Source organism: Numenius arquata, chromosome 4 (genome assembly GCF_964106895.1).
Source record: "Numenius arquata chromosome 4, bNumArq3.hap1.1, whole genome shotgun sequence".
In the NCBI taxonomy this organism is placed as follows: domain Eukaryota; kingdom Metazoa; phylum Chordata; class Aves; order Charadriiformes; family Scolopacidae; genus Numenius; species Numenius arquata.
Genome location: NC_133579.1, coordinates 29172367 through 29198392, shown reverse-complemented (window position 1 = coordinate 29198392; position 26026 = coordinate 29172367). Strand labels below are relative to the sequence as shown.

Genomic DNA, 26026 nt, shown 5'->3' with positions numbered 1-26026 from the left:
GCTGAGGCGGGTAACTTTCCATTGTTCCTGCACATGCTCATGAGATATAGACAGAAGTGTTTAAACTTAAATTAGCACTCATGTGCAATCTCCTTGAATTTGGCCCAAATTAATACAGGGAACATGGAGTATTACCACACCTCTGATATGGCTCAGTAACTTGATCATGGAGCTTAGCCCTGAAGATTTGTTCAAGGTCAGATCTTGTATTTCTTGAGTCATCCTCAGCTTTTTCAACTAAAAGAACTAAAGAATCTCTCATACCATCAAAGCAGCTTTCCTAATAAGATCATTTGTGGCAACATTTTGCAATTCTGAGAAGTAAAATGCTCAGAGATGGAGTGGAAATGAGTGATGATTTGCTCCCAGGTAGCTGGGATTTCATGACTCAGAGGAATCCAGCAGACTTGCTCCAATATTTCCTAGAGGACCTTAGTACTTTCCAAGTGATAGCTGCACATCTTTGTAAGATATTATATGCAGTTGCTGTAACAAAAATCTTATGTGCTAGTCTGATAAATACACTGCTGATCTTTCTGAACAGAATTTTCCCTCTAAAAGGGAGATTTTTTCTGAGAATTGTGTCTTTTCACGATAAGATTATTTTTTTTTTTCTGCCTAAACCAAATGACCATTTAAGTGGTATAATATAATATAAACAGAAATTTTCTCATGAAAACATGTTTTTATTTGTTTTGTCAGATGGGAGAGATTTCTGTACAGTAGTAGTGGTAATTATGCCTCTTGGGATATTTTTTCTTCTCATTGCCTGTGCTGCCTCTACAATTGCTGTCTTGGCGCTGCCCTCTGTGATAGCACATTTAGACTAGTGGGGCATATATCACACTGCTAAAACTTCAGGGACACTAAGCCATTCCTGCATGTCAGATGCTTTCCACTTTTTGCGTAATGGAAGTGCAGAAAGCAGGCTGTGTCTTTCTCTGGACTTTATCAATGATGGGCCACTAGCACTGTAATTCATTTCCACTGAGTTTATCCCTGTCCATCATAAGACACAGTGGAAAAAAATGTATTTACATTTACAGAAGGAGGATTCTGTCTGGGACTTGTTGCAGACCACTTTCATTTGGTTGGCACCAAGCTTTCCCATCTATTCTCATTAAAATGTTCTTGTTTATTGTAATTACTTTGATATGTCAGAATAAATGTAACTGGTGCTGAATAGTCAAAGATAGTAACTCATTCTCAATGCTAATTACAGCATAAAAAGCAGAAAAGATGATTTTATTGAAGTAATTCATAGAAGGTAGAACGTGGAGAGTGATATGTAATTATGAAATATAGCCATACATAATAGTAAACACCCTGTGCAGAGCTTGTTTTCCATTTCCTAGACCCTAGAAATGAAACTATAGTCAACAAGAGAAGCAATATTCTGGAGTCTAAGAAGTTGAATCCCAAAAACTTTACTATGACTTTACCTACATTTTTTGTCTCTTCCTGCTTATAGACTAGTTTCATAAAACATGACCTAGACATTTTGATGAGGAAGATTGAATTGTGCTATTTGTGCTTTATTACCTCTAAGTAAGAAGGATTCTAGGTTGCGTATGCAAATTACCCTCGTGTCAGTATTCAGTTCATATTATTTAAGAAATCAGTCTAGGTAATTAATGCATATGTATATCCAAAACAAGCCACTTTATGGAGACCTTTTTACCACTTTAAATTTTCTTTAGAATAAAAAAAATCATATATTACACAAAAAGGAATTAAAAAAAAAAAGGGGGGAATAATAAAACCAATTGTTGACATATTCTTAAATACACAAGACAATTGCATTTTTGACAGTTTAAGTAAAAGAACAAACATGGAATGTTGTTAGGTAATTAGTTCTGTTAGTTTTTAAAGCTCAAGTCTTGTTGGTAACAATGAAATACTATTTAACAGTCTCTTGGACAAGTATCTATTCTTACCAGCTCCCTGAAAGATAAACCAAGCACCCATATATTACTATTAATATTTTAGCACAGAAGCAGCAGTTACGGTTGGCTGTACAACAAACAGATGAATGAAAAACATTGGCCTGAGAAAAATAAAGAGATTGCAAAGACTACAAGCAGCTAAATTCTTTTGATTAAATCTTTTCACTCATCATGGTTTGGCTATTATTTGTCATCTCACTTTTGAATGAGAGGAAGCTGGAAGCTGTGATCATATTCAAATACAGATATTTGCTACAGGACTTCTGCCACCCTGTTCAGAGCTAATAATCCCCAATGAAGACACACACATCGCATAACAATATTGCTCAGCTCCTCTCACTGTCTTTAGTAGCAGAACACAGGTGAAGAAAAATTAAACTACATGAATACCTCTGACTTTGACAAACACAAATATGTTAAGACATAAAACCCAAATAAGGCCATTACTGGTTAAAATAAATGATAATAATACAATAAGTGCAATAATACAGGAGCCCTGTGGCAGCGCATCACTACTTGCTACAACAGAAGCAATAAAACTTAGTTGCCCAGGATCTTTATTTTCTTCTTTTTTTTTTTTTTTTTTTTTTTTTTTTTTCCTTCCCTTTTGGAGCCCTAAAGTCAGTTTTGTTTGGGACTACTCCTTGCCCATGGTGTTGCAGATGGAAATCCTCTTAGATGATACTCACTAGAGGCTGAGTTAGTTCTGAACATAATGTGACACAATTCTGAACTTACTTGATCTTTTCTCAGGAAGTAACAAGTTTTCTAAGAAGGAGGCATCTGCCAGTTAAAAAGTTTTGTAAGAAGGAGGCATCTGTCATCTGTAATGTTAGCATAGCAACAGCCAAAGAGCTAATATATGTAGGTATAATTGTTCATTTTACTTTGTCTTTGAGGAACTTGGGCTGCTTAGAAGCTATTACACTGGACACTATTGTAGAGGTGCCAACAATATTTGTAGTAATTGATTATGCTCAATCTACAAGTTAAGCTAAAAAGAATTAATAAAAACCAGTTTTACATGTGCACATACCAACAAATACGATATTAAGAATTTAACATAGGACCACATTTGAAATGATCTACAAGAGGATTTGTCCTATAATGCTTCAATAACATTTCATCTTTGTATTGAATGCTGTTAGAAACACACTGCCCCTACCTTGATGCAGACAGATCTGTGTTTGTGTCATTGCTCTCTTTTTCATTTTGACAGCGAGAATAAAAAACAGGTATTTCCTGCATTTTGATCAAAGTATAAGAATATATCCACCGAAGCAGAGGAGGCAAAATTCTGGAGGGCCAAAAATGAACTAACACACACAATTAACCTTTTTGATGGATGAATAATATCAAGACAATAGAGGTAAAAATTATTAAGGAACTAATATAGAGCCAGGTTTAGAACCATAGAACCAGGAAATCAAAGTGAATTAGTCACACTTAATCATAATGTGTATTCAAAACATCTGTTTTCCCAGTTCATGGAAAATTAATGCTGCATTCTCTCTTTTCAAAAGTGGGACGCACGAAGTGCAAAGAAATCACTATCACACTGAGCACTCAATGTTGAGATTTTTGAGTTACGACAACTTCAAAATAAAGCCTTTCAAGTGTTCCCCACCTGCCCTCCCAATTTAAAAGCACCATCAATAATGTTTTTGGCTACTTAAATCATTTATGGTTTGCCACTCTGAAACTTTCAGTACAGTATGACTTTGTCGTGATAGGGATTTAAGTATTGCTGTCTTCTTTCAATGTCACTCTCCGTCTTCAAGGTGTGAGAGCTACTGCTTTGACCACTGTGGCCACAGAGGAATTTTCAGAAAGTCATATGCAAATATTACGGGCACATAGGGTTGGTTCAGAGACACTCACCATGCTATGTACATACACTAATGAGTAATTAACATATGCTAATGATATCCAAGGACTCATCAACACTAATCTCAAAACTGGCAGATTGTCAACTCCAGTTTGGGAGCAGCCTGCCACAGTAGCAACACCTGGGACAGACAAAAGCACCAGAGATGAGACAAGGCAGGGGTTTGTTTAAAATAAAAGCTGTATTTCTCAGGTGCTGACAGTAAGAACTGCAGATCTTAGCTGAAGGCCACATTTCTAGTCTGAACTTTAACTAGAGATGCATACAGACACAAGTGGTCAAATAATATCTTTGGTGGTAAACTGGATGTGCAATAATAACATCAAAAAATAATTACAGAAAATGTACAGCCCCCCCCGCCCCCCCCCCCCCCCCAGGTATAAAACATTCATTGAACTTCCACCAATTTTCTACATGTGGTACTCAATTTAGAGAGGAAACATGACTTCCCTCCCACTTGCTTCAACATTTCCTGTTTGATATAAGCCAGACAGAAGTGAAGCAGACAGATTTTTCCCTGTTGTCTCGATCGCAAACAGCAGCAATTCTGTTATGGATCAAACAAGTCGCACTGCATTCACCTGGCATCTCTGACTCCAACTCTGACTCTGTGTATCCTTGTGTTAATGGTTCCAGCAGTGGGAAAATTCTTTGTAAGGATTTCTCATTAGCCTGATAGCTAAAATCAGTTGTAGTCTGTGTCTCAGTAAGTAGCAACTTGATAAGGGCTTTAGAACACTCAAAATAGTTTTTGTAAAATTTTATTACTCCTTTCAATTACACAAGGAAGTGGGTAGGGAAAGGTACAAGTGGATAAAACAAGCGTAAAACCAAAGAAACAAAATGGGTCCCGCAAAAGAAAAACATCGCAAAGAATCACATATATCAAATTATGCAGAAAAAGGACAGGAAAAGCACACAAAAGAATGAAAATTAAGCAGAAAGCCGTATTTAGTTTACAGCTACATACTTGAGGTCCCCGCATATTTTCTTAGAATATCTCATATCTCATACAATCTTCTTTCTAAAACTTCATGGGGTGCAACAGCTAGCCGTTTTCTGATGTTCTCATAAATGTGTGTTTCCACCTTTGATTAACAGCAGTTACACTGATTAGGTTCCCTTAGTTGAATATCTGCTATAAGTAGTGTGTGAAACTACTGACGCTGTACTGGATAAAGATGCGTTTTATGCTATCTTTGGTGAGGATATTGGTTAAAGCAAAAAGGTTTAAGTAAGAATTGTGTGTAGCTGCCACCATCTATTCTGGGCAAATATTCCTTCCGACCAGCTCTCTGCATAGCACGAGATACTACTAATTGACAAGAAATGCACCTTGACAAGTCCACCAGAAGAGTGGAAAAACAGACTGCAAAACAAATTTGGGACAGTGGAATCTAAAAGTATGAAATGCATCTTCTTTAATGCATAACATTTTAAAGCACAGCATGCCTGCTCTCCTCCCAGGGAACTTGGGGCATTGTTAGAAAGCAAAATGAAAAAAGCAATCATCCTTTGCTTTGAAAAAACACTAACAAGCTACTTTTACACTGGAGCTTACTCCTCTAGTTCAATATTTCAGAGTTAAGGCTTCTACATTGCCTTAGTAATATTTTTATAAGAAATTTATAACAGCCATGGAACTGCTCTGAACACTGGAATGCATCAATCCCTTCTGTCTATGATTCTGTATGCCAGCTTTAAAAAAATCCATGAACTATAGATGCAATACATACTGGCTTCATCAAACATTTATATAGAGCTATCCAAAAAGGAAGCACTACAGGTGGCAGAAGAGAAAGGGTGAAAATCCCCTATGTGCAGTATGATATATAATGGATGTTCATTGTTCTCATGCAGCAAAAGGTCACCATACCTTCCCTAGACATTTACACATAATAGCTTGGGTATGTTTGTGGCTATTTTGTTTATGTCATTAAAACCATTTTGAGTATCCTATCTTTTGAATTATTTCCCCATTTTCTCACTCTAGAACATTCATATTGTAGGCATTCTTCTTATTATAGACAGAATATTAGTCTCAAGATAAATGCTAATATACATTTCTATTTCTGTGTATTACTATCTCTGCTCTAATTTCTCTGATGGTCCTTTCTACAAGCTATTCGACACTACTTCCACATGCACTGAACAGTTTTTTCTTGGCTGCCCTCCATTTCATCTGTGCTTCTAAGGCCGAGAGCTAATTATACTCATCTTTCACTTGTTTCTCTCTGAGAATTTGGTCCAATGGGGCTTAAAGAAGCCTCCCACAAAAAGGCAAAGTACCTGTGAAATGATATATTTGAGATGGCATTGTGAACATCTGCCAACCACAAGCACTTATTCTGGCCAACCTCTTCTAGCTACTTTTTGCTCAGATCTTCCGCACACTCTGATTAGATGTTACTCCTAAAATGCTACATGTACTCCAAAAGCTGCTACAGTGTCCCATCGGAAAACCAGCTACCTTTTGCTTTTACTCAAAAGACCCTCCTTCCCTCCCTATTTCGGGTTTATAAGCCCATGCATATCACCACATTCCTATCTCCTATTCCGTGTGTTTAGCCCATTCTGTCCCCCACCCCCACAAAACCTTCCCTCCTATTTTCATCAATACCTTGAGTTTATTTTAGTTCAAGCAAGCTGGTCCCCTTGCTGTCCAATGTGTGTGCAAACCAGCTTTAGCACATTCATGTCCTGGTCCTCCCCAGACCAATGTTGATTTGCATCACTGCTGTCACTCTTTATTCTCTGGTGGCAGTGACAGTACTCTTAGATAAGTAAGTCACCAGAAAGATAGATGATCTAACCTGTTCTTTCATTAAATAAAGGTTTGGCACCCTCAGTCATCATCTGAAGGAATTTCAGGGTTTTCCACTGAATCATAACCTAGACTATAAAGTTTTCTGCCCTTCAATCCCATTCCTGACCGTAAATGATACTAATGGTCAGAAAATTTCAATTTTATGAGTTTTTTTAAATACTGCATAGTAATAAAAGCAGTTTTGCAATAAGTGATAATTTTTATTTACTTTTATAGTCAATTTAATGAAATTTCAGCCGTAACAGCACACATTTCAGGAAAATAAAATCTCTCCTGTCATTCATCCCAAAATGTTGTTCTCAAAAAGTGTATCAGGGATTATTTAAAGTAACATTTTAAAGGAGAGGCATTTTCCAAGTTGGACAGAGAATTAAAAAAAATAACATTTTTAAAATGTGAAAATCTGTTTTGTTGCACTGGTTCAAGCAAGCTATGTAAGTGCAATGTTATATTTGACTTTTTGGCTGCTGACAGGATAATCAAGTAGATGAAGCATCTCGGTGAATTATAGCACTGTACTGAGTTTTCTTCCATAAAGTCAGAAAGATCAAATGATGTTTGGAGCTGCCGAGACTGAGGGATTCCATTAGATGCTGCTTCTCCCTCCCCTCTTTCTAATAAGATAGAAGCTTTTTAGAAAATATGTGACAAATAACTACTCACAGCAGAAATAAATCACATACCACAGAGTACAGCATTATTAATAGTGCAATAATAGTAATAACTTACCATGATAGCAAAGAAGTACTATTAAGAGGGACACAGTAGCTAATAGCATTTCCTCTAACAGGGGTTAAGGGACAAACCTTCCTTCAGTACCTTATAAATAAGCGGAAGATTAAAGAAGCCTGTGGAACCAGTCACCTCAAAAATAGCCTGACTTTTCCAGAATGCTACTGAGCAAGCACCTTGTGTAAAGTCCTCTTCATCTCCCTTATGTGCCATTATTTTGAGAGTTTTTAGTTAATTTAAATGAGAGTGAGAGGACATTTAGTTGCAATAAGACTTGAAGGGGGCATAATAGATGATAATGATAAGAGGGCTGCGCCATGGTTTTCAATTATTACTTATTTTCTCCTTAGCAAAATGCTTTATGAAAACAAAACCTGGAATTTATCACATGGATTTGCATTCAATCAGCATATCCTATCACTATATAAAAAAATAAAAGGAATTACTCAAAAATGGTCAATTTGGAAGTTCTTTCAGGTCTTCCTATTTAGTTATATACCCATTTTGGGAAGAATACATTTTATATTATTTTATATGTCTTTAAACATATTTGTGTGTGTGTATCTGTCTTAGTAGCAAATGTTCACCAACAGTAACTTGGATTTCATTAAGGGTGCAACTGTTCAGAAGTGGTGAAGAACATATAAGACTTTTTTAGCATGTTTTAAAGGTTTGAACCAAAATATCCTAGGTATTCTCTGGTATGGACATAAAAATAATTAAAAATAATAATCCTTTTCACACAAAAAGCAAATGAATGCAAACTCCTCACTGATTTACTTTCAATATTATTGTTTTGGTTTTGTTTACCTATAGTTTTTTTATAGAAGAATATTTTTTTCTAGTCAGTAACATAATTAATGAAATCATTAATTAATTAAGTCAATAAGAAGAAAATATAAAGAAAATTCTTTACCTCCATGATTATTTACTGAGTTCTGCATTCAAAATTTGTAAAAAACTACAGCAATAGAAAAAAAAAAATTAAAAATTTAGTAACCTCCACAGTTACTCAGATATTCCAACACAGTCCTGGGTGTACTGAAATCACATACATAAGTATGTTTGGAAACATATATATATAAAATATACATATATATATATAGCTCTGTTTGTAATGGCATTCAAATTACTAATGAAAAGCCAGAGTACAACTACTGCAAAAAACAACCACCATGGAAATTTCCACACTAGTTTCTGCTCTCACACTATCATTATATCCAGAATACAGAGTTACTTCTGGAACTGCTATACATCTGTGACTGACAGTAAAGGCCAAAACGGCTCTATTGACCTCTTTTTGAAGCAAAGTTACTGGGTATTCTCATCCTCAATAAAAGCTACATTTTAGTGAAATTAATCAAAAAAATGCCAATAGGTATTTTATAGATGAGTTTGTGCCTTTGTGAGAACAATAAATTAACACTAAAGAACAGGGGAAACTAGGTATTAGGCAAACCTTCCAAGACCAGCCTGCTAAAGCAGCTTTCTCAGCTCACGAGTAGTGACTGGCAGTCATGCTGTACTTAACTTGATTCCAGTATAATCATGTCCCAAGACAGAGAAAAATGTAACTTCCATTGCAGTTTTTTACGTGTGACATACAAGAGACAACTGTTCAGACACTAGAATGACAGTTAGAATAAACATGTGTGCCAGCTGAAGCTGAGGAATCACAGTTCCTGACAACAAATGAAGCTCACAAACATTTAAAACCGTGCCCCTTTACACTTCTGAAATGCTGGGTGTGTGTATGTGCGAGCGCAGGTTTGCACAGGTTCCTACATATTCATGAACAAGGCTCTTTTGTTGTGCAAATTCCAGCCTTTGCATTTTCATCACTTCCTTCTACGTTTGTACAGTACACAGCCACAGCACAGAGGGCATTTCAAACCTCCTCTTCAATCGATGATACTACATTCATAAGCTTTGGAGAAAAGGAGGATTTATTTGTGCTTAGCATTCTTTCTGGTTAGATGGTTCTCTGTGCAAAACACGGCCTTCTGCATTACCCTTTGAGAAGTGTTTAACACTCTCCTACTGTCTTTATAGACAATTAGGTGCCCAGTTTCAGCATTTTTAACTAGCTTATGCAAATAGGCTTGCTGAGGGAGAGATGCAACAGTATTTAAGTGCTAAAATAGACACTCTGGCTCTTACTGTATCTATATAAAAAATGAAGACCATTACAAATTTTATTAGCATTTTGTATATGTGAGTTTCTGGGGTTTGCTGTTTATTTATTTTATTTTATTTTAATGGGGCTTTTTATTGTTTTGCATTTCAAACCTGAGATATTTCAGTCCTCCTGCTTTTTGAGGTAGAAGGTTAAATGTTATTATGACTCTTGGAGAGAGAAGGACCTGGTGTTGCAGCATCTCAAGATATTTACAACTGCCATATGAGACTAATTTTTGCTATTGCCCACTGTGGAATTCAAACGTTAAAATGTAGAGTTGGAACAACAAGTGAGTCCTAATATGATTAAGAATGTATGAGTTATTTTGTCTGCTGCTTCTCTGCTCCTAGATTACACAGCAATAACCTCATTAGTCATATTCAGCATCAGGAATATTAATCTAGCAATGCATGCTTACAGTTTACCGCAGAGCAAATTTATGAAAAAGTGACGATTGGAATATGGTAAGTAAATACAAAACCTGGAGCCAAGCATGGATGTAAAGCCATCTGAAAGCAAAATGACAGCTGGTATCAAAATATTTTAAAACAAGCGCTATTTTGATTATGACATACAACCGTGTTATGAAGGGAGAAGGCAAACTGAGTGCTTCAGCTGAAGGGCACAGTTCATGTTATCTCAGGATCATCAGAAGGGACATAATATACTGTCTGCTAATACATTTGGCAAACATAATACAATTCTTAGCAATTTCATTAAAAATCTTTGTAACATTTGAATTATAGCAATGATATTTGATATCTAGTGATCACTTGAAAACTCATGCTGCACCCTCTGGGTTGTAAAATATGTAAATACAAGACACTTCTATAAATACCACAGAGACTACAGCTTTCCTGAGCTGTATGTCTTTTGTGTTAACTGGACAAACTTTAGGTGACTGTTTTTCTAATTGCATATGTTTCATTCAGAGCAAATTCATAAGGAAATTTACTGTTTAGGCAATGGTGAATTAATGAATTACTGATGTGCTCATTTCTATCAATTTAATATTTATAAATTTGTTCATTACTATTCCACACAACTTCAGCTGCAGAGCTTGCTTCTCCGTCATAGGAGTCACTGGCTTCTCAATCTATTTGTGAAAAAATTACAGCTTAATAAAGGTAACTTTATTCTGCCAATATACTGTCTTTTTTTTGAGATGCCATTGCTTTTCTCATCAAAATTAGAGCTTTCACAGCAAAGTGAAATGGTTCAGGCATTCTTTGTCAGTTGGGGAAAGTGTTTCGTAGGTGTCTATATGATGGCTGAATTGTCAAAACAGAGACAAAAAGAAAAAAAGCAGAAGATTTTAGAACATGCAGTAGAAATTTAGGATAACAAAGCTTGTATATAATTCATTTTCTGTTTGCCATATTAGGTTATACTGTGGAGAATTTCATTGTATATGAGTTTTGGTGGAACACATTCTGACTTACCAACACTAGAGCAGTGTGAGAGGAGCTTTGGCAGAGAGAAAATGCAAGGAGCGCTTTATAAATCACTTACAATGAGCTATATTAGTTTCCGCTGGTAAAAGAGTTCTTAGATTAGGTACCATGATCTAAACCAGAGTAAGAGTCCTGTAGATGAGTTAAACACACAGCTCATTTTTAAGTAGGGTTTAAGTGAATCAGATGACTAACACAGAACTTATTCCAGGTCAAGAATTTGGCAGGAGGCAAATTGAGGGCTGGAATGAAGTTGGAATGGAAAAAAAGTAGGAATGGAACGCTACAATTACAACATAGTATAACCTTGGCATTGCTAAATACCAGGAACTAATTAAACTTTTTCAGTGGTAAAAATGCCACTTGTCCTAAAATAAGAACTAAGCCATTACTGAAGAAACAAGGGGGTGAATACATACAAGTGATTCCTGTTTTTTTTTTTTTTTTAGAGTTATTTTCAGATTTTAGCAATATGTACTGCTTGAGGAAAGAATACAAGAAAGAAGAGAAGAGGCAGTGAGAAAACAGATAAAACCACAGAAAGTTCACGTCCGATAATTAGACTTTTTGAAAATATTAGGAAGGTGTAAAAGAGGAAGAAGATCCTAAAAAACTTAGCTATTAAGTGTGGGATACTGATAGCTCTGAGGTAGCCTTTACATTAAATGATAGATCTATTTATTGCAGCTGCACATGAGTGCTCATGGTGCTGCTCAACCCAAAGTGACGTACAAATTCTATGACAAGCCTATGATTTATAATGATGATATATTTAGAATGATTTATAATATATGATTTATAATTCTATGATTAACCTGTGATAAACTTGCACTGATGATAACTTCCTTCTCCAAGTGGCAGAGGAGCCAACAAGGAGAGGTGCTATGCAGGACCTTGTTCTCACCAACAAGGAGAGGCTGGTGGGAAATGTGAAGCTCAGGGGAAGCCTTGGCTGGTTACCATGAAATAGTGGAGTTCAAGATCCTTAGGGCAGCAAGGAAGGCAAACAGCAAGCCCACTATCCTGGACTTCAGGAGAGTAGACTTTGGCCTCTTCAGGGATCTGCTTGGCAGAGTACTGTGGAATAAAGACTTAGAGGGAAGATGGGCCCAAGAAAGCTTTCTTCTTCCACTTGAGCATTTTCAGAAGCTCCCTGCTTAACCACGCAGGTCTCCTGCTTCCCTTGCCTGATTTTTTGCTCTTAGGGATGCACCGATCCTGAACTTGGAGAAAGAAATATTTGAATATCCTCCAGCTCTCTTGAGCTCTCCTACCTTCCAGAGTCCTAACCCATGGGATTTCTCCAAGCAGTTTCTTGAAGAGATCAAAGTTAGCCCTCCTGAAGTCCAAGGTTTCAATCCTACTTGTTGTTTTGCACATACTACCCATGATCCTGAACTCTATCTTTTCATGATCACTACAGCCAAGGCTGCCCCCAACCTTAATGTCTTCCATCAGTCCCTCTTTGTTTGTCAGAACTAGGTCTAGTAGTACACCTCACCTTGTTGGCTCCTCCACCACCTGCGTCAAGAAGTTATCATCAATACGCTGGAGGAACCTCCTGTACGTGCTTGGCTGTGTAGCCTTCGCAGGAGATATCAGGGTGATTGCAGTCCCCCATGAGAACCAAGGCCTGTGATTGCAAGGCTACTTTCAGCTGTCTGTAAAAGGCCTCATCAGCTTCCCCATCCTGATCAGGTGGCCTGTAATAAACACACACAATAGTGTCTCACATTTTGGACTGCCCCTTAATGAGAGACACTGTTGTGGGTGTTTATTACACCATTATATTGCACCATTATCCATCATATTTGAGAACTTGTGGCAGTCTGGTGAAGTTCCTGCTGACTGGAAAAGGGGAAGCATAACCCCTGCTTTTGAAAAGGGAAAACAAGAAGACCCAGGGAGCTACGGACCAGTCAATCTCACCTCTGTGCCTGGCAAGATCATGGAGCAGATCCTCCGCTAAGGCACATGAAAAATGTTGATTGGTGACAGCCAACACAATTTCACTAAGGGAAAATCATGCCTGACAAATACGGTGGCATTTTATGATGGGTTTACAGCATGGGTGGATAAAGAAAGAGCAATTTATGTCATCTACCTGGACTTCTGCAAAGCATGTGACACTGTACCACATGGCACCCTTGTCTCTAAACTGGAGAGGCATGGATTTGATGGATGACCCACTCAGTGGATAAAGAACTGGCTGGATAGTAGCACTGAGAGCTGCAGTCACTGTTTCAATGTCCAAGTGGTGAGCAGTGATGAGTGTCATTCCTCAGGGGTCGTATTGGGATTGGTGCTGTTTAACATCGCTGTCAGTGACATGGACAGTGGGATTCAGTGCACCCTCAGCAAGTTTGCAGATGACACCAAGCTGTGTGGTGCAGTTGACATGTTGGAGAGAAGGGATGCCATGCACAGGAACCTGGAGAGCCTTGAGAGTTAGGCCCTTGCAAACCTCATAAAGTTCAACAAGGCCAAGTGCAAGGTCACAGCAATCCCAAGCACAAATATGCTCAAAGGCTGGGCGGCGAATGGATTGAGAACAGCCCTGATGAGAAGCACTCGGGGGTGTTGGTGGATGAGAAGCTCAACATGAGCCTGCAATGTGTGCTTGCAGCCCAGAAAGCCAACTGAAAGCTGGCCTACAAGAAAGCTGGAGAGGGAGATTTTACAAGGGCATGTAATGATAGGACAAGAGGTAATGGTTTTAAACTGGAAGAGGGGAGATTTAGATTAGATATTAGGATGAAATTCTTTACTGTGAGGGTGGTGAGGCACTGGAACAGGTGGCCCAGAGAAGTTGTGGATGCCCCATCCCGGAAGTGTTCAAGACCAGGCTGGATGGGGCTTTGAGCAACCTGGTCTAGTGGAAGGTGTCTCTGCCCATGGTGGGGGTTGGAACAAGATGATCTTTAAGATCCCTTCCACACTAAACCATTCTATGATTCTATGAAACTTCATCCACGGCACACTTCATCCTCCAGCAATCAGGAACTGAATGCTTCTTCTCAGGGAGGTATAGAGCTGAGTTGATATGTACATTGGTGTATGAAGTCCCGGAACAACTGTCTCATGACGCACATACCTAGGGGGCCACTCCCCACATAAAGGAAAAAGAGGATGTTTCCTCTAACCTAACTTTAAGGGTTAATTGACTAATACATTTCACATTCACACCAAAAATTGCCACAGAGGACTGACAGACAAATGAAAGATTTCAGTCAGATGTAGCGCCTGAAGCAAACACTGAACTTTCTGCTTCAGATGACCCTACCATCTGCATATCTACCGCTGAGAAAATGAGTAAGTCAGTCTTGGGTTGCATAAAAGGAAAAAAAAAAACCTAAGTAATTCTCATGTCACCACTCCGCAATGCCTCAGCTTAGTATTTTCTCAACCAAAGAAACAGATGCCAGATCTTAGAAGTGACAGACAATACCACATTTCATTAGATTTTCTCTGATGAAGAAAAAACCACAAAATCAAAGGCAAATAAAGACGGAATAGTTTAGTGTGGTTCAATGGGTGTCTCTGAATGCACAACAAGAATAAACTTAGAAATACATAAATTTCAACATTTTGTCTACAAAATATAAGAAAATATATTTCAGAAAAAAAGAGTGTGTCGTGGATTTGTGGCTCCTTCTGTTCTCAAAACTCCAATAACATACCTACCATCTACACCTCTCCACTCAGCTGGAAACTTACATTATTTGACAAAGTTTGGCTGGGGCTTCCACAGCCCATCCCATTATTGTATTTTCTCACCATGCTTAACTTCAGCTTGACTTTGGCTTTTTTCTGGGATACTTCTGGCCAGCACTTAATTGATGTGACCAGACAGTTTCCATACATAGGAAATATTGTTTAATGTAAATGGCAGAATTGCAGCAAAACAAAATAAAGAACATTTCAAAAGGAACAAAGAATCCATATGTGTTTACTTTTCTTAGTGCCTCACCCCGAGAGATGACAAACAATTCTGAATTCTTAGGAGTCTTCTCTTATGGTCCTAAAAAGGTGCCTTAGCCATCTTGTTTTACTAAAAGGAAAGCTTGGACAACTGCTTTTTGCAGTTTCCAGAGAGTGAATTTAAAACATGCATATCAACTGCATTCTTAGGCATAGCGTCGCCAGCACATTCAATACCCAAAATAATGAAAATGAGGTGCTGGAACACATTACACAGGTCCATAAATTAAGGAAATCCTGTTGACTCATTGATGATTCAACATTAAAACTCCCCAAGCCAATCTGAAGCTGATCAGGTGGAAAGCCTAGCTCTTGGAAAAGGAAATGCTAGGCTCCTACCTTAGGTGCTCTGAATTACTGTGGGACCCTTTCACTGTGTTAGATGCACAGTATTAATCAGTACAAAGCTATTGTAGTGCCTAATGGAATTGTGATATACTATTTTCAGATCGATGGATAGATTGCATGGGATTAGCCCTAATCAGGTACTTTAAATAATGAGAAACCCTCCATCCAGCATTGAACTAAGACACACAAAACTGTGCTTCCTTGAAATCTCAGCAGAGTTTGGATAGAGAAGAACAGAGATTAAGTAAATGACTGTGCAAGAAATATTTACTTTCATTGGTTCACTAAATAATGAAAAATAAGGATGATGGATCTAACTTCATAGGTAGTGCAAAGATACATATTTACGAACTCCAATGCAAAACTAAACTGGCAGTCTAAAAGAATCTGTGTTCATTCCTCCCATATTTTAGACATCATCCCAATTATGTAGTTATTACATTTCATTAGACAAGTGAACAGTTTAGTTTTATACCTCTGAGTCCATGTCCCATTTAAATGTAAAGCAATGTATTTATTAAAAGATAAATTTAATTGTCTAAAAGATTAATTTTGATCCATTTATTTATCATAGTGTCTCTTTGTGAATATGTCCATTTATTTTAATGGGAGGGATTTATTTTCTGAACCACAGAAATACCAAAACTGGTATGGATAATTTAAAAAACTGAACACTTAATGTTCATGCAAACCACATACACTGCATAGCTGCTAAAACTCAGTAAAAAATAAGAACCTATTTAAAAATATTTCCTTTAAAGCAATTGTCTACATTTAATATTTAGGCCTTAGGGAAAAATTAAAGCAACATCACTTTTACTGTGTTACATTCTCATAAAACATGGATGAGGGCTTCAGTTCTGATAATACAGCATGCATCAGGAATTTACTGTATTAATGTACTAGTAGATCAAGGGATAAAGAAAAGCATGTTCAGAAAGATGCTGATTAAAAAATAAAAATGAAAACTCAAACAAATCAACAACAGATTTGAAAATTAGTGTTAGCTTTGCCCTATATAGTCTTCAGATGTTATTGAATATACTGACTTTTCTGTAGGCCTATTTTCTACCTCTACATTTTTCTGCCAGTCTAAATCTAGTCTTTATGCATTTCCGAATCAGACAGATAAAGTGCTCCCAAGCAAGCAAAAGGGAGGAATCAGATCAAAGACAATAAAGCATGACAGATAAAGGAAGAGCTAGCTCATAATAAAGCACAAGAAAACAATCCCCTTTTTATCAAGTTGCACGGTCCATAGATTGTAGGGGAAGATGATATTCAGATACTAGTATGGATTTAAAATACTGTAGGAGGTCTGAAAAAGCAGAGAGATAAAACTCACATTTTACTTGAATACACACAATCACTATACATCATTTGTTTGTACTGATGTGCCATAGATAAAAATAGAGCAATACAGAAAGTAACTATCTTGTAAAAAAAAACGAATTTCACTATCATATAGAATGACTTTTTCATAATTAAAACACTGTAGTGAATAACACACCTACATTTTGAGACGTATAAGAAATCAACTTCAACTGATTAATCTGAATTAGTTTTAGCAGCTTAATTTAAGTAACGACGATTCCCATTTCCAAAGATAGTTCCTTTCAGAATCAATTAAAAGAAGTGGGTCTATGCACAGACAGATATACTATTACAGAATCACAGAATCACAGAGGTTGGAAGGGACCTTTTAAGATCATCTAGTCCAACCAATGAAAAAAAAAAAAAAAAAAAAAAAAAAACCAAACAAAAACAAAACAAAACCACCACACACGCAACCCACACACACACCACCACACCACCCAACACTAATCCATATTCCCAAGCACTATGTCAACTCCTCTCTTGAATACCTCCAGGGATGGTGCCTCAACCACCTCCCTGGGCAGCCCATTCCAATGCCTGACAACCCTTTCAGTAAAGAAATATTTCCTAATATCTAACCTGAACTTCCCCTGGCGCAACTTGAGGCCATTGCCTCTTGTCCTATCATCTGTAACTTGGGAGAAGAGACCGACCCCCGCCTCTCTACAGCCTCCTTTCAGGTACTTGTAGAGAGCAATAAGGTCTCCCCTCAGTCTCCTCTTCCCCAGACTGAACAACCCCAGCTCCCTCAGCCTCTCCTCGTAAGACTTGTGCTCCAGACCCCTCACCAGCTTCGTTGCCCTTCTCATTCTGAATGAGCAAACATTAGTAAGTCTTCAACTGTTGCCTTTTTATGCAAAAATAACTCCTTCCCCTTTAATAAAATGCATAGTTGCAAATTCAAATTTAGCCAAAGGGTCAGACGAGTGGGATATTCACAAAGAATGGGATGATAAAGCTAAATCATGGGGCTTTTGTTTCTTTCTTTGTCTGCTTACTTGTCTGTTTTCCCCAGAATAATGTGGTGGGTTTCAGGCATTGTTTTTGGCATTTTATTTGCTTTCTGGAGTTGCATAGGTACGCTGCTTGAACTGGTTTCACATTTGGTAGTTTGAGGTCTAGGGGAAGGAATGATTTAGCCAATTATTCTTGATAAAATTGTATATTTGAATGACTCCCACAGCTTAATCTTTGAAATTAAATTGAAACATGGATCAGCCATTGCTAATTTTCAGTTAAACAATATTAAACAAAAAAAAGTAATGACGTCTTCATGATTTTTAATAGTGAAGTCATCACAGAAAAGTAGCAGAGCACTGAAATGCTCTGGTGACATCAATCTGGATATACAAAATTATGAGTTAAGTGGTAATTCCCATCTATAAGAAACTGCAGAGGAATTTTATCTTCTTAGGCTGTAGGGTCTGTTTGATCCACATTTTTGTTTGTGATCACCAACTACTTTTGTGAATATTTGTTAATGATATTGAATAAGGAAGTACACATCGAAATACGTATAAAGATTTTTAACAAGGCAGTGAGGTTAACCCAAGAGAGTAGAGACACCTGCAATTTCAGATTGCTTCAGAAAATTCAGGCTTAGCATAAGGGATAATGACAAACTCAGAAAAGTCTAGAACCATAAAATACAAGGTGAAACATCACCAGACAGAGATAAATGCAGAATTATTTCTGTGCAGAAAAGGCGGTGGACCTAATGGCAAGATATGAAATGCATTAAAAAGATATGAAAGGGGGGCAAAACAGAGCTCCACGGACATTTAAAACTGACCAGAGGATGAAAATGGCAATGAAGATTAAAACTGTAGGCAGAAAAAAGAGCTAGCCTTTTTATGGGTTCACAACGCTCTCTGTACTCCTGCTTGCAGTTATACTCTAGGGTGTCAATCAGTCATCAGGAACAGCCAAAAAGAGTAATATCTACCATAACAGAAGTTGTTCCTTTCATTTTGTGTGATGAGCCTTTTCCAGAATCCAGAATTAATTTCTTCTACACCAAAAGTACTCAAATTATACCACAATAGTGTTTAAGCACAGTGAGATTCATAAACCTTAAGAATGGCAATTCAGCCACAGTTAAATAAAAGTCAGAGAAAGCTTAAGCTCATTATAAATATAAGATATATCAATGTTTATTTCAAACACTGGGTTGAATATATTGAAAAGTAATATTCAATAAATGGAAGTCTATGGAGAGGCCGTGTTTTTGTTATAATTTTTATAATTTTTTTTTGTTATAACAAGGGGCTCATATAACTTATCAGACTACTTCTCAAAAATCACTGCTAATTTCTTCTTCTTGCTGCTTCTCCTTAGATCTTACCTTCCAGACTCAAATGTGAACCATGTTGAATCACGTCCATATCTTCTCAAAGAGCTCAGAGGCCACATGACCAGCTTGACCTTGGCGTTGTGGATGTCCCAGAGATAGATGTTTTCATGTGTGATCTGCATTGTACATTCCCCATAGATATCTAAATTTGGTGTAGGCATAAGGTATACATTGAATCGTTCTGGAAAAAAAAACAAACAACAAACCACAGAATAAGGCATCACCAGTTAAAGCAAGAGTTTATACTGGGAAAAAAAAAAAAAGTAAAAAAGTATTTATTTACTGATGGTTCAGAAATCAAGACCACATTTCTAGCCTTGAACAGAGGTGAAGATCCACTGATGTCGAAGAAACCTTTCTAATGTACATGAGAGGATTCAGAATCTTCATTTCATTTTCATTATAAATAAAGCAGCAGACTGAAACACCTTTCACAGATGATCTTCACAGTCCTCTTTAACATGTCCCCAGCAACTTAATCGAAGCCTTTTATCCTCACATTAAGGTTCATGACTCTTTGCAAATCAAAATTTACAATTACTTGAACTCAGATAGAGGCTCTTCTCTCAAAGAACAGAAGTACAGATCTGTTGGCAAAACATGTACGTACAACCACTGCTCCTTAGAAAAACTGTCCTTGAAATTGCAAACCCAGGTTTACTTATTGAAGCTTGTTAATAATGATGTTCTTTGGGTTCAGTTTCTATTTATTTGCCAAACTCCTTATCATTTGTCAAATTAATAACATTTTTAATCATCTGTTGCTTTCTTGAAAAATCTAATCTAACAAAATATATTATTATGGTCATGACATCAATTGCTATAAGCTGCACTTCCACTGCAGATCCACTGCAGCGTGCACTCATTGAGTAAGAGGTCAAGGGCATTAACAATCTTCTGAAGTGCCTGAATTGCATGTGATTTAATAAGCAACAAAAAAAAAATCTTTAAAAAAAAAAAGGAAAAGAGGAAAAAACCAAGATGATATAAAACACCATTAACTCATATGGAAGAAAGTAAACTACAGTAATAGCAAGAGAATTTTAAATAAAAGTGCAATTTTATTTGAAGAATAACTAATGTTTCTATGATCTGCTTCTACAAAGAACGAAAAAATCAGTTAAATTTCAGGTTGTACAGTTGGAAGCGTTAGCCTATATTTTAACTCTAAAGGCACTGAACTCTTAGGGCTTAATAGCATAATATGGGAGAGTGCAGCTGATTCACAACTTCCTCTCATAATTTCCTTTCATTTTTGAAATAGGATAGAAATGCAAAATGTCAGTGCTACAGCACTGAAGGGTCTTGCTAAAAAAGGTAAAAACAATTTAAAGTATAAGCATGAGCAATGCTCATTCAATAAACAGTACTGGGAAAATGTACTTTAAAGGGACATCTGATGAGAAAATTGTCTTCAATGACTTAATAAATGAATGAGTTTGGTGTGGAACACTTTTAATCCAGCATTTGCACTGAATTTTCTCATGATGTCCTCATAAAAACTAGGAAAGATTTTAAAGTAATCAGAAGAGGAATAAAATGAGAGAAGTTTATCATAACAGTAAAAATTAGATGCAGCTTCCCATGGTATTTGACATTCAGTATCACAGACATTATGTCTTCGTTTTTTAAATATTTGATATATATATATACACTTTTCCGACAAATATTGCAATTAAGTGAGTTAAGATAAAATGTTAGAAGTGTGTGTATAAGTATGTGTGTGTATAAGTATGTGTGTGTGTCAATAAAGTAGCAAAAGTTTGGCTGTGGAATAAATGGAAGCAGGGAACTGCTGGGTGAACAGTAAGAATTTTTGTCCTGCATAGCTATAAGTAAACTTGTCATCCCCAGTGTTATTCTGTTTCAGTTGATTTAATTTTGTTCTATTAATGATTCCCCAATTGATTCATTCAGTCTCATAGCAAGTCAGCCTCTTCTCCCAGGCTCTAGTTCTCATTAATCACACTAATGGGTGTTAGCCCTAAAAGTTTCATTTTATGACTAAGGTCCCAAGTGTGAAACTCCTAATGTTTTATGAAAGTCTTCTGACACACAGTACAAATAGATTAGCAGGTGCTGCTGAGATCACTGCAAAGAATTTCCCTTAATCCTCAGAGGAATGTATTGGGCACAGGTCTAACCTAACCCCTACTGGAGTAAAAGGAACGACTTACATGGGAGTATGGGTCAATGACTGCATTGGAAGGGAATGGTGGAGAACAAGGTAAGTTATACTTTGAAATGGAATTATATATATTTTTATATATGTATGATCATTTTCAGTATCCATATGTCATTGTGATGGTCACGCAAAAATGCCTAGGAGCTTCACAGCTGTGCTTTTATCATTTATTAGACTCCAGTTTTGCACTGCCATGCTGTTCCTTCCTTTTACTTACCTCCTCTATTTGAAAGAAAGATACAGATGACCAATATATCAGCTGGTACTCTCAGTTTCCCCTTTATATTACATGAAATCACACAATGTGTTTATGGTTGAATGGGGCTACTATATGAGAATCAAAATCTTTCCCTGTCTTCACTGGCATCGTCTCAGACAGCAGAGAAAATGGAAAGGTGCAATTATTTTCTGAAGTAAACATTAAACTGTTGTGTAGAAGGCACAGAATATTTCAACTTGTTTTAGAAGCTACCAGGATAGTCATGAAACGCTCAACTTTTCTGAAGTGTTTGACAATATTATATCATGAAGGGTATTCAGGACACATGGTATCCTCAAACTGTCAGGAGTCATTTGCTAACTTTTCATGGGAGGTCAGCATCTAAGGTGAGGTGTCATGGATTAAAGAAAGTATGTTTGATTAAACTGAACATCCTCTGCAGGGCAAAACTTTGATCCCTTGGAACTTACTCAAAGTGGCAAGTGTACAAACATATGTGCTGAAGAAGATTGAGGATGGATATATTTGCTTTTGAAACAAAACGGAGGACTTTAGAGTAGTGGAAGACTGAGGACACGGAAAGGCGTGGACACTACTAAATGATTTTAGGAATTAAAATGCAGGGTCCACTTATTCCATTTCATAAAATATTTGAACATGTATCTAGGTAATGGTAATACGATCGTTCCATTTTCAGAGGCAAGTTTTGCCCTTGAACAATAACAACCAGGCAATAACAAATATTCATAGGCAAGATTTGGGAATCCCAGCTGAATTCTGTCACCAGATCTTCTGAATCACATTGAATAGGATATTTAGCATCTCTGTGGGTCAGTGACTACCTGCATATGAGTGGGATGAGACCATACCAGTCCATTGGGTAGTAAATAGAAGTAGGTGCTATCCTGTTGGAAAAGACAAGGCTGAGACTGAGCAGGTGCCATTCCTCAGCATTCAGCATCACTATTCTCCTCCTTCCTCTAAAATTGGTGAGAGCAAAGTTCAGAGAGTGGGGGAGCCAGAATGAGAAAAAAATGCTGATATATTGCCACACTTATTCCGCTCTTTTCTGTGTAACTGCTCTTTCCCATCTCCTTGAATAAGCAGAGCAATGCTTCATCATACACTTTGTGCATATAAAGGTGTTTAGCATTTGGGCTTTGGCAAGAATATGACCTTTAATAATGTTTTCGAGAGCACAGGAGCATAAGAGTCTTTGTTAAAACGAGCATATTGACTGAGACAGAGACTTGGCAGCAACTCCGAAATGCTGTCTTCCAGCTCAAAGTCCAGCTGTATCGGGGAAGTAAAATGACTGTGACGCCAATGATTCCGTTTCTGCCATTTTACCACTGGATTCCTTTGCTTAAATCATCCCTGTTGGAAAATTGACCAGATAACATTGCAATCTTGCAATCCAGATAGCTTGTTTCATTTCAGCTTTAATGTGAGGAAAAAAGTACTTATTGAAGGAGTCAGTCAGGTTGGTGGGATCTCTACAAGCAGAGGCTTCAAAAGCAAACATTCAGTTTCTATCTGGAGGAAACTCCTTCACCATCTATGAGACTTCTGCTGCTGACTTTCTGTAGCTAATTTTCAGGTGAAAAGAGAGATCTATGTCTTGAAGTCACAATTTTGTGTTTGATCATATTTCAGGTCTATTAGAATGATTCTCTCCTGCTTTACTCAGTGAGGAACCAGGACTTCAGAATTCATTTTATCCCTTTGCTTATAATTGTTCTGCTCTGATTCCATTAAAATGAATGGAACAGTTTATTAACATCTCAATGAAAATATAAAGACTGCTATAAATCAATTATTTTAATTTGTTTCACTGATAAGCAGCAAGGTATAGAAGAATCTGAAAACTCACTGGATTAACCAGCCATTAAAACTGTAAACACCTTTCTTTCCTGAATAAAGCCATGTTTGGTTTACTTAAAAAAAAACCCACAAAGTATAAAAAGGGATTAAGGATAACAGAAAATGAATAAAAAACATGCAAAATGCTTTTATGTAGCAAATCACAAACAGGAATTCTACAGACCCTAGAAAATGCCCTAAAAGAAGTCAGCTCTCTGAACATAATTACAAAGTCTCTATGGTTTGGCTGTAGTTTTTAATCTCAATATGCAGCATAAAGAAATAACTCATAATCCTCTTCTGAGGATTCAAGGACGTTGTTCACTATGAAACGTTACATCTTTACTAACAGAAATTAATGATTTTCTTGCAATTAAAATCCAGGAAGCAATACTACTGTACTGTGGAATCTTTTTAAATAAAAAAGGAAGGTAAAAGAAATGTTAGGAAAAAGAGGAAAAACTTTACAAGGAATTTTTATGAGGTATTAATTTAAATATTAGGCAGGGAGTAAGAGTAAAAAATCAATTATCTTTCAAACTTTTCCAGACTTATAAAATCAAAATTAGCTTTAATGTATTAAAAGAAAAAAGACAAAGCACCAGCACACATAATAGAAAAGCATCATATTGACATCTCAAACATGAGACTAACAATGAATGTGCTACAGCAGCAAAAGATGAACAGGCCTTTTCAGCTGAAAAAATTTGCATTTTTAAATTTGCCTTTGCCTATTTTCTTCATTGTTTACAATAGTTTTACAAGTAAAAAATAATGGAATATGATTTAGTACAAGTATTCAGTTAGTTTAGTGTTATTATTTAGTATTCAAAATAGATAGGAATAGTCTTCACCAAAGAGAAGCACTTGGTCTTAAAGAGTGAATTTAGTAGCACTGTCTACATACAATGCTTTTTTAACCAATATTGTGTTGAATATTTTGATTTCTTTTTCACATAAACATAGTCTGTTTGGATGACTGTTTGGATCTGTCCATTTGGATGACTTCTTTGTAATTATCTCCTTTTATAGAGAATGAAAATACAGAGACACACTGGAAACTGATATTTTGAAAAAAAATCATGAGCATGGACAAAATTCTAGATACGATGACAGCTAGGCAGGCAAAGGTATATTAAGAAAACAGATTTGTTTTTGTTGTCATATTTTGGTGTGGACTACAAAATGCTTCCAAATGCATTGAGAGCTGGAAAGGAAGTTTCCAGTTCTTCCAAATGAATATTGCACTCTACATTTCTTTCCCTAGCAGCAGCTTGAGAAACCTAAGGAATAATAAATGTGTGTGTAAGTATCATATGATATTGCTTAGAAGACTACTTGTCAACAGTGTTATCAGATCCAACTGAGTCCAGATTTTCTTTCCTGGAGTTATAAATGTGTATTATTATTTGTCTTATCATTGTATATACAGCTCCACTGCCATTATACTAAATTCGTTACCTGATCATGTAGTATTTACTGCTTTTGATTTAATAATATATTTTCATTCTTTATCAAATAATCTAAATGGACCTTCATAAACAGTAAGAGACTGTGTTTCGTGTGAAAAGAAATTTAAAGAGAAACAGGCTTGCTGCTATAGGGCTGAGGAACACAAACAAATCACTTAGATTTGTAGGAGAGAGAAGGTAAAATGGTTGGAGAGTAACAGAAGCTCCATTTCAAGTCTCACTTTTATTGGAATCTGTTTATCATTGCAAACTAAGCAGTCATTAGTTGTGAGCCTTAAGTATAAAAACAAAACCACCTAAAGGACATTTTCCACAATGGAGTTTACACAGTAAGATTTGCAGTAATTCTTCTTGAAAGCAGTAATAGAGATGAAATCCAGTGAGAAGCTTTCTGTTACTGGTATGCTTTGCACAAGAATTGCTTAAATATCTCTATTCTTCTTAGGAGACTCAATAGCCAGAGGTCTCTGCTATAACCAGTGCAGATCTATAGTTTGGCTGTTTTAGCTATCACCACTGCAGAATTGCTTGGTGCTGGAGGGTCAAGCAAGGGTGTAACCAATAAAATAGATCTCACTGGTACTTACTGAACAACTCAGAACTATAAAGGAACGTCTCTTTCAGATAGCTGCACTACTGTAAACATTTATCCTCCTGTGACAAAAATGCCCCATGAATGCATGGCCTTTTAGCTGTGACATTTGCACACCAAACAGCAACTTTGCCAGCCTTTGGAACAAACCATTTTGCAAACCATATTGTTGCATTTGTGTCATAGAGAATCAGGTGTCTTCCCCGCTGAAATCGAAAGACCATCTCAGGAGAACCACAAGAGTAAGAGCGGGAGGATAAACAGGCCCAGATGTAACAAAAAGAGATGTTAGATAAATCATAGCAAACACACATATTTTCCTTGACAGGTATTTTCTGAAATGTAAGTTCTTGGGTATAAACAATATAAGTATCACATAGCAATGAGCTTTTATGGTCCCAGGGCATATACAATAACAATTAAGAAAATTATTATAAATGTTGCAAAGTGAAGGTACTGGCTACAGTGGTCATACACAGCGACTAAATCAGAAACCCACACAACAGAAAACTTCCTGTTTTTTCCAGAGATAGCTAATTTACTCGACCCTTACAAGTAGATGACACACATCATGCAAATGTCATTTAGGGAACAGAATGGGCAAGTAGT

At 36.8% G+C, this 26026-nt stretch overlaps 1 protein-coding gene across 1 annotated transcript in view; it reads right to left on the bottom strand.

Moving 5' to 3' along the window:
- Positions 1–26026, bottom strand: part of DOK6 (docking protein 6) — a 255253-nt gene that overhangs the window by 71937 nt on the left and 157290 nt on the right. Inside the window, exon 5 of the mRNA XM_074146578.1 lies at positions 19077–19266. Coding sequence (XP_074002679.1) covers positions 19077–19266 — 190 coding nt within the window. The remainder of the gene's footprint in view (positions 1–19076; positions 19267–26026) is intronic.